The 9,184-nt window shown below is 40.1% G+C and overlaps 2 protein-coding genes across 2 annotated transcripts in view; one reads left to right on the top strand and one right to left on the bottom strand.

Moving 5' to 3' along the window:
- LOC106527895 (collagen alpha-1(XIV) chain) overlaps nt 1–5,859 on the top strand; it is a gene marked incomplete in the record, with an annotated part of 186,287 nt that extends 180,428 nt beyond the window's left edge. The window contains 2 exon segments of the mRNA XM_014022903.1: nt 1,131–1,286; nt 5,555–5,859. Of these exon segments, the coding sequence (XP_013878357.1) occupies nt 1,131–1,286; nt 5,555–5,835 (437 nt within the window).
- A 2,167-nt stretch (nt 5,860–8,026) lies between these two features.
- mrpl13 (mitochondrial ribosomal protein L13) overlaps nt 8,027–9,184 on the bottom strand; it is a 14,884-nt gene continuing 13,726 nt past the window's right edge. Inside the window, exon 7 of the mRNA XM_014022905.1 lies at nt 8,027–8,547. Coding sequence (XP_013878359.1) covers nt 8,523–8,547 — 25 coding nt within the window. The 3' untranslated portion in view covers nt 8,027–8,522. The remainder of the gene's footprint in view (nt 8,548–9,184) is intronic.

Genomic DNA, 9,184 nt, shown 5'->3' with positions numbered 1-9,184 from the left:
CACACACACACACACACACATATGCCTATATATACAACAATATAAAAACAATAAAGCACATAAAAAAGTACAATGAGAGTCGATTGTAAATGTGAAACTAAAGTAGAAGAAAGTTAAATGACATTATTGCACATTGTTTAAATATTGCACATTTTGTATATTGAGGTATATGGATTCTGCTGGTATTGCAGGCGATCATAAACAAAATAAAGTGACAGGTGTCCCACAGATGTATTTATTTCACAGTATGTGAGTTCCTCGCTGATTTTAAACCAAGAGTCAGTGTATGCAAGAGTTCAGTAAGRTGATGGCTTTTGGGAAAAAGCTGTTCTTGAATCTGTTTGTTCTTGTTCTGGTGCACATGTAGCGCTTTCCTGCAGAAACACAAGGAGAAAACTCACACAAACACGAGGAGAACATGCAAACTCCACAGAGAAAGACCCCTTGTCTGAACCTGGGATCGAACTCAGGACCTTCTTGCTGTGAGTGAGGCATCAGTGCTAACCACTGAGCCGCCGTGCTGCCATTTAGGGCAAACAGGAACATTTTTATGCAGTTTGGAAACTCCCTCACAAATGTAATTTGCAGTTCTGTCAGCATGAGATACTGACTCAAGAGGACCAAGACCAAAGTGGATCACTGCCACCTTAAAGCACCTCCAGTCACCAAAGACCTCACTGGTTCATGCAAACACATTTTATAAGCATTTATGTTGACGTAAGTTTCACAATATGTGGTTACTCATTTGGAGTTCTATTATTTGCAAATGGCAGCAGCAGCTAGCTGTAGCACTTTTGGTGCAGCTTGGAGCACTTCCTGTAGGAATATCATACCAGTGCACAACAGATAATAATGCAAAGCTTCATAACGACACATGAACTGCTGTGAAGTTTTTAAGATCAGAGTTGTTTTAAGTTGTCAGCAGTCCACTGTTTCTTGGCTCCACTCAGACTAGCTGTTAGCTCACCACTCTGGTTAGCATTAAAAGCTATCAGTAACAGGTAAGATATTAATTGTCCATACCTTTTCACTGAGACCACTTCAACAGCTCTTCCTCAGCAGGAGGAAGGATGTATTTAAGTAGGATAAACTCCGGATGTGTTTTTCAGCCTAAACTTTTTGATCTTCAGGTTTGCCAGGTGAAGGACGAACAGGCAGCCAGGGGCCGCCTGGTCGGCCCGGTAACCCAGGTACAGCAGGGAGACCCGGTAATCCAGGAGCCACGGGACCCGCTGGCCCACCGGGATACTGCGATCAGAACTCGTGTCTAGGATACAACGTTGGAGGTAAATATATCATCCAGCTGATGTTTATGAACATTTATTATCAACATTTAATATGTTCCTGTAAAGAAATAGTTCCTGTTTTTACATTTATGTGTTTTATTTCTTTGTTTTCAAGTTAGAAAGGTTTGCAGGGGCGGAGCCAGAGGCTAGGATGGAAGAAGAAAATACTTTTCTGAACCACTGAATTAATACAAAACAACAAACATGCGCAATAGTTTTGGGTTTAAGAACCAGCAGCAATAGAATGGAACGTCTAGGGGTTCGTTGTGAAACATTGAAGGGTACAGTCATGTGGCCGCCATTTTAAATTGATGATGTAACTGTACTGTTATGTTGGTGAGTGCAGCTGCCACCACATCAAATTTCAGCTTAATATGTCTAAAGGTACCTGAGTTATAGCCAAATTAGCAGTGGCAGCCATCTTGAATATTCAGATCTAGAGAAGTTTTCTTTGTTTGTGCGCCCCTAAAATACACCTTAGCCACCCCTTGCAAAAAAAAGTCTAGCTCCGCCCCTGCATACATGTTGAAATTATTAGATATAATGAAMGTTATCTCACCGGTTGCTAATATGAAAACTTATATTGAAACCAGAAAAGATAAAAGAAGTTAACAAATGAACAAAGTTAGTGTTTTATTTTGTAAGTTACAGCAGATTTTCTTCACTTAGATGGAGTGTAATTTAATACTGTGTATAATTAGTAAAAAAAAGAGGCATCTCAGCTGGAGGCTTTACACAAATTAACAGAAGGGAATTCGTGAAAAGTAAATGTAAATGACATATAAAATACGAAATGTGGCTCTTCCCGCACTGTTTTGTTCACCCAGGAGAAGTAAATAAAACCTGTTTTAAATAATGTGATCAATATAAAACTGATGCAGATGAATTGCAGAGTTCTGCAGAAATGTGGTGTTTACAAATCAGGTTAGGTTCTGACAGCTGAAGCTAAAATAACATTCAGACTCCAGAGTTTTCTCCAACATTGTCAAAATATGCAGACTTTACAAAAGCATTTAGTTCTGTTTGTTTAGTCTTAACCAGAACGTGTGTCAGCAAGATTAATGTAATCCAGCTTTATTTTTAAATTAAGCAGACTAACCCCAAACATAAAACTATTTTTACCAGTTTTAACAGTCTGGCCCTGGTCTGCCTTTCCATTTTATGAAGTTTTTTTTTAAACATATAAAACACTCAGATGTTGTTTTCATAGCCTTGGTTAGCCATTGGATTGTTATTGTTTCTTGTAAAGATCTGAGAGAATTGGAAAGGGATCTGACTTTTATTGTTGTTCCACTGTGAAGTTTCTTCATTCCTGCCCACACTGAGGGATTAAGGAGCTGACGGGTCAGAGCTATTTGTCTGTTTTGAAATCTAATAAAATATGCTGCTTCACACAGTCAGGTACACACAGAGAGAGAACATCTTTGAATATTTGTGTCGATGAGGCCAATGAGTGCACCGTCTCTAGCCATCCCAGCTCGGACCGTACACATCTAACAGAATCTGACAAGATGTCCTGATGATGAATCATCTGTTAAAAGTAGCTGATGGATGAGACGTTACTTCATCCATCAAACAAGATTTATTTAAATGGATTCAACTCACAATGTGTTTTTTTTAATATATATCTTGTGATTTAGGAGTCCTGTCTGGTTTTCACAAATGTTCAAGGTTTAAATTCGGCCTTCAAAGACAAATTAGACAAAGTGTGGGAAGAGTATCATCTGTTTCTTTTATTTCATAGCAACAACTTTGTGCTTTTATGTTTAGAACTTTTACTTTAACTTAGGAGTGTTTTTCCAACCAATTAAGCCTGAGATGTTGAGCTCTTGTCCTCCGGGGCCTCCGCTGCTGTACTGCATGTTTTAGATGTTTCCCTGCTCCAACACACACGGTGTGTCATCAAGTTCTGCAGGAGCCTGGTAATGACCCGATACTTAAATCAGGTGTGCTGAAGCAGAGAAAAGTTCAAACATCTTCAGGGTGGTGGGCCCCGAGGACCAGAACTGAATGTCATTCAACTATTATGCATTTTTTAGTTTCGGTTTAGTTTAAGGTTTATTTTTGTTTTGTAGCTTGGTTTGGTCTGGGTTAAGGTTAGGTTTGCACCATAAAAATACAGACCAATTCACGGGAAAAAGAAAACAATAACAGTGCAGGAAGAGGCCCAAGTGGGCTTATGAAAAGGTTCATCCCAAAAAATATTAAAAGAGGTATAAAATAAATAATCCAACAATGCAATTCTTAATTAGTTGATCATAAAATTATGCAATACAATCATATATAAAAAAGAAACARAAAATAACCTAAAAATTCTTCCTTCAAAGATATGAATAAATAGAACATGTAACAAATAATAAAAATTGCAATCACAGCTCTTTAATAAAAACAGTTTTAGATAACTTTTTAACTCTATCACAGAAGGCCTGCCTTTTGCTAAGTAGGAAAAGTCMTTTTAAAGTTTAGCTCGCCTGTATCAGACAGAAAACTGACCTCTGCTGCTGCTGTGGTATTTAGGACGATGAAGCTCTGAACTCTGGCCAATTAAGTAAGAATGAAACTGAAAATTGGATTTAAAATAATGAAAATGCATTGGTATATTCTCTTGGCTTTCATAAATCTTATAAAAAAGACAAATTTGAAAATTTTGTAAGCGTTTTTGAAGAGTTGAGGGAAAAGTACTTCACCAAACTATTAATATAACATTGATATGGGTATAAARTGTAAGCAAAAATTCTGCAGTGATGTAATGACAAACTGTCCTCATTATACCAACAGATTTATGTGTTTTCCTACAAATCTAGTCTGTATATTTCCACATTAAATTCTCAATAATAACTCCAAGATTTAAAGATAATTTATTTAATMTAAACCATGAAGCGTAGGCAGTCAAACCAAAATTAGCGACTTTCAAAAGTGAATCAAAATGTGAACAGGATAGAAGCAGGGTTGTATCATATATAAAACCTTTGATAAATTGTTTATGTAAATCAAAAATAGCAGTGGCTTAAGAACGGAGCCTTGAGGAACTCCGCAGTGTCTTAAGCTCTGTTAAAATTGCAACTGTTTACAGARCTGATGTAAATGAGAAGGGTTTTGTTTTTATTCTTTTAAGACGTTTAAATTTTCTTATTTTTAATGCTCTTTTTTCCCACCTTTTCTTTATTTTTAAACATTTTAATACTTTTTGGTTAACTCACTGAAGGAACTTGTGTGTTTCATATCTGTAAAACAGAAGCAGGGTGTAATTTTTCTTGTTTTCGGCAGCTGGGAAGGCTGTTAGAGCTGTTTGAGAACCAAAATCTTTGGTGTCTTTGGGTTTTTCTCTTCATATGAGGTAACATTTTCTCTTTTCCTTTTCTCTCCACCCTGTTCCCTCTCTCCGGATGTCTCCTCTTCCTCCTGACCTGAAGTTCAGCAGGATTATGGAAATGATTACTGAGGAGCTTTCTGCAGCCATCTTCCTCCCTCCTCCTCCTCTTCCTCCTGTCCTCACCTCAGTCTTTGCCCTGTTAAAATCCAGTCATTCCCTCAAGGCCACCATGTTTCCTGTGGTGGATTAGCCCCCTCACATTCAGTGCCAAACTTTGCACCAGCAACTTTTAAAATTTACTTCTCTGAAGTTTTCAAATTAGTCTTAAAACATGCATTTTTCTTATGTTTTACAAAACCATAAACCTGACCCACATATGGGTCAATTATTTTATTTTGTTCACATCAGCTTTAACCCACATAAGTATGATGGCTGACTTGGTACTAAGACAGAAATTAATTTGCTTTCAGWCCCTAAAACCCCTAACAAAAGCTTTGCACCGCTGCCATCACCGATCACACTTCCATTTGTCAACAATTACCGACTCGCACGGCTTTGAGCGGCTCTCTTCCTCCACTTTCACCTGCTCTGAGCTCAAATTTCATTAAAACTAATCACATCTTTCAAAGCCGGATCAATTTGTTAAACAATGACAAATAGCTTTCCTTTCTGTTTGGCTGCTTTTATTACAGAACGACCCAGCTTTACTGGTGCATCTCATATTCTGAGATGTGCAGAAACTCTTCAGTTTCACCCCAAAAGTGTGTTTACTGGGGGTCTTTCTGATCACATCTGAGAGCCGTTCTCTTGTTGATCATCTGCACGCCTCACATTCATGCTGCGCCTGTTTGATTTTAAATGTTGCTGCCATTGRTTAGGATTATTAATCCCAGATCTGGTTTTAATCTCACTCTAAACTGGAACTATCTGATCCTAAATGTTCCCACCCCTCCAGTCCAAGCCCTCCCTCACGGCGACTACCAGCCCTACAGAGAGCGGTACGACCCCGCTGCAGTCGCTTACGGCCACGACCGAGGAGGGGGCGAGGAGGACCAAGAGGAGGACCAGGACCCTTATGGTTACCCCTCTCCGTTGGCCTATGGTCACTACCCGGGCCACTCTGAGGACGTGGAGCTGAGGTCACCGGGTGTGGTCAGGAGGTATTCGCGTGATGTCATCATGGAGGAGAGCGAGTATGGACGACCGAAGAAGGGCGGACTCACCTTAAGTGCTTGAGCCCTAAAAGCCACAACACACACACACACACACGTTCATCTCTCCTTTCATCGGAAACTGTGGTGAGAAGCACCACCCCTCCCCTCGCACCTCGTGCACCTCCAGTGGTTCTCCTACCAGATGAAACTGTAAATATGTGGACTCTGTATATTTGTGTAAAAGGGAAGTCCGAGAAGTGCCTGATCTATGTTGGCTTYGTCCAGTGAAAACGTAAGACCCGTTTCTAAAACCTCCCACAGCTGATTTCAGGATTAAACCTCTGTTTTGTTTTTTATTGCTGTTGTCGTCGTGTGAAGCTGCATGTCTCAAGAGTCTAACTGGACACGTGCATCTTGTTTTCACTGTAACTAGGCTGAGTATTTTACAGTGCAAATGAGGGTTGGGCGATATTKGCAAAACAATTAATCACGATTAATTGTGGTATTTAGCCAATAAGACGATTAATCCCCTGGAGTCCCTGGAYGCCCTAATATCCTAGCCACATGACCAATTTAAATCACTTYAGTGGGAAAGATTTCTCCGCAAAAATCTGTTCCAAAWTGTGTCRAAAGTAYATTCTTTCAGGTAATACACCAATTTTTAAATTGTGTKGCTRKACCAAGTACACTCTCCGGCCACTTTATTAGAYACACCTGTCCAACTGCTYATTAACRCAAATGTCGAACCAGCCAATCACATGGCAGCAACTCAATGCATTYAGGCATGTAGACATGGCCAAGACGATCAAACCAGCATCAGAATGAAGAAAGGTGATTTAAGTGACTTTAAACGTGGCTTGTTTGTTGGTTCCAGACGGGCTRGTCTKRRKWWTTYMRRAAMYKSYKRWYYWMYKGGRWTTTYMMCCMACAACCATCTCTAGGGTTAACAGAGAATGGTCCGAAAAAGAGAAAATATCCAGTGAGCTGCAGTTATGTGGGTGTAAATGCCTTGTTGATGTCAGAGGAGAATGGCCAGAGTGGATCCATCCTGCCTTGTATCAACGGTTCATGTTGGTGGTGGTGATGCAATGGTGTGGGGGATGTTTTCCTGGAACACCTTTGGCCCATTAGTACCAATTGAGTATCGTGTCAACGCCACAGCCTACCGGAGTATTGTTGCTGACCATGACTTTATGACTACAGTGTACCATCTTCTGATGGCTACTTCCAGCAGGATAACACTCCATGTCATAAAGCGTGAATCATCTCAGACTAGTTTCTTGAACACGACAATGAGTTCACTGAACTGGAATGGCCTCCACAGTCACCAGATCTCAATCCAATAGAGCACCTCTGGGATGTGGTGGAACAGGAGATTCGCATCATGGATGTGCAGCCGACAAATCTGCAGCAACTGTGTGATGCTATCATGTCAATATGGACCAGACTCTCTGAGGAAGGTTTCCAGTACACCTTGTTGAATCTATTGCCAACCTGGTACTAGCAAGGTGTGCCTAATAAAGTGGCCGATGAGTGTAAATTGGGAGTAATGATAAATAAATTACAGAACTTTTTAAAAAAATGTTTGTCATATTTGAATCAGAGCGTCAAACTGAGCGGACTGAAGGGGKAAGTCAGTCAGTCTGGWGGTATTAATCGTATTAATCGTCAAGTGCCAAAAAATAATCGATTKAAGTTTTTCTGACGATTAATTGCACACAATACGATTTTGCCCAACCCTAGAGCAAATCACTGAGAAAGATCAGATGTTTGTACAGACTGTTTTTTTATTAGGCTGAATAATGACTCCTGTATTCACATTTTTATTTCTCTACAGTGTTGTTTGCATTATTCAGTTTGTTTGAACATGAAATTTCTTTTTACCTTTTATTTTCTAATTAAATATTTGGAAGCTGTTGTGACGCTCCACTCTTAATTTCAGGGTTGTAGCAAAGGTTTGAGTTTTATGTTGGAACTTTTTATTTTTCTCATGTAAATTTGAACCCACTCACTGTGGATTTGTTTGGGTGACTGAACGATGACCTCTGGCTAAAACAGCATTAAAAAAAAGAAGTAAAGTGGAAACACTGCCCTCCTACTCTGTCGGAAACAAATGGTCCCGATTAACATTTAAAATTGGCTTCATCAACCTACCACAAAACAAATCTTTTTTTTAAATTATAAACCAATAAATCTATGACGCTGAAATGTGCTCATGTGAGTTCTTGAAGAAACTTCATGACAAGCGCTTCAATAAAACATTAGTCTGTCTGTACAGCTTACAAGAGCAATTTATTTTCAGACAAACAGAAATGCAGAGAAGACGTCATGACCAACGTTGACATTTGCTGATGTCGTCATAGCAATGTGCTAATTGGTTGCGCTGCTCGCGCTCCGAACAGATGTCGTTTTTCACGGGCCAGATCGGATCGTTTCACGGGGAGTAAAGCCACAGGATCTGGTTGTCTCTGATCAGAGCTGAGATCTCAAGCTGCTCCTGGATGTTTCAGGTCTGCAGGGGTTTCGCTCGTGGCTACGACAACTGACCGGGGGGGCGGAGCTTCTGTGTGTTTGTGCTGCTGCTGGCATCCACACTGTGTCTCAGAGTTGGGTCAGAAGTTGATGCCAGAGTTGGAATAAAACAAAAAGAAATCAATTGGCCAAATTTGCACAACAATCTGACTTTTATTTGTCATGAAACTAGAAAAAAAAAGGTAATTCTGTCTGTTTGGACACAGAAACAGGATGTTTTAAAAAACAGCCTTGATTTCATTTCATCCTGTAGCCTTCAGGTCTGTGGAGGAAAAACAAGAAAACTGATTAGAGTTGGGCACCAAGAACATACATGGATACAAGGTGACAAATCCTTCCAGAAAGAAATCCTTTTGTTGTTGTTGTTGCTGTTTTTCCTCTTTAATTTCAAACTGGGATTGCAGCAGACTGATTTTATCAGCTGTATTTGTTTGGCCACGWAAAAAATGATCGGATCTAAACTCTCTGAAAGCCAGCGGTGTGTTTCTGTCTGGCTTCTTGTTCGGGTGGCGTGTGCGTCCAACGAGCTGGCTCATCTAATCATGTCTCACTTCTGCTGCAGCATTTTTCTGAGCGAGAATATTAACTGTGTTTAATAAAGGGTAATGATTGAATTGCCCTCAGTGACCTAAAGCACGTCGCCCCCTGACACACACACACACACACACACACACACACACACACACCTGATGAGTAAAACGAGTAATGCAGAGCAGGAGGGAATTTTAACTAAGCTGAGACACGTCTCTTAAATAAACCAGGATTAGTTTGACCTTGACAGCAACACGACAAGCAGCCTGAACACACGAGCTGATGAGACAGAACCAATGAACAATGAGAGGAGGCTCATTTATCACCTCACACACACACACACACACACACACACACACACACACACA

Source organism: Austrofundulus limnaeus, unplaced genomic scaffold (genome assembly GCF_001266775.1).
Source record: "Austrofundulus limnaeus strain Quisiro unplaced genomic scaffold, Austrofundulus_limnaeus-1.0 Scaffold348, whole genome shotgun sequence".
In the NCBI taxonomy this organism is placed as follows: domain Eukaryota; kingdom Metazoa; phylum Chordata; class Actinopteri; order Cyprinodontiformes; family Rivulidae; genus Austrofundulus; species Austrofundulus limnaeus.
The sequence above is the reverse complement of the archived record's forward strand: the minus strand, read 5'-3'. Positions and strand labels throughout refer to the sequence as shown.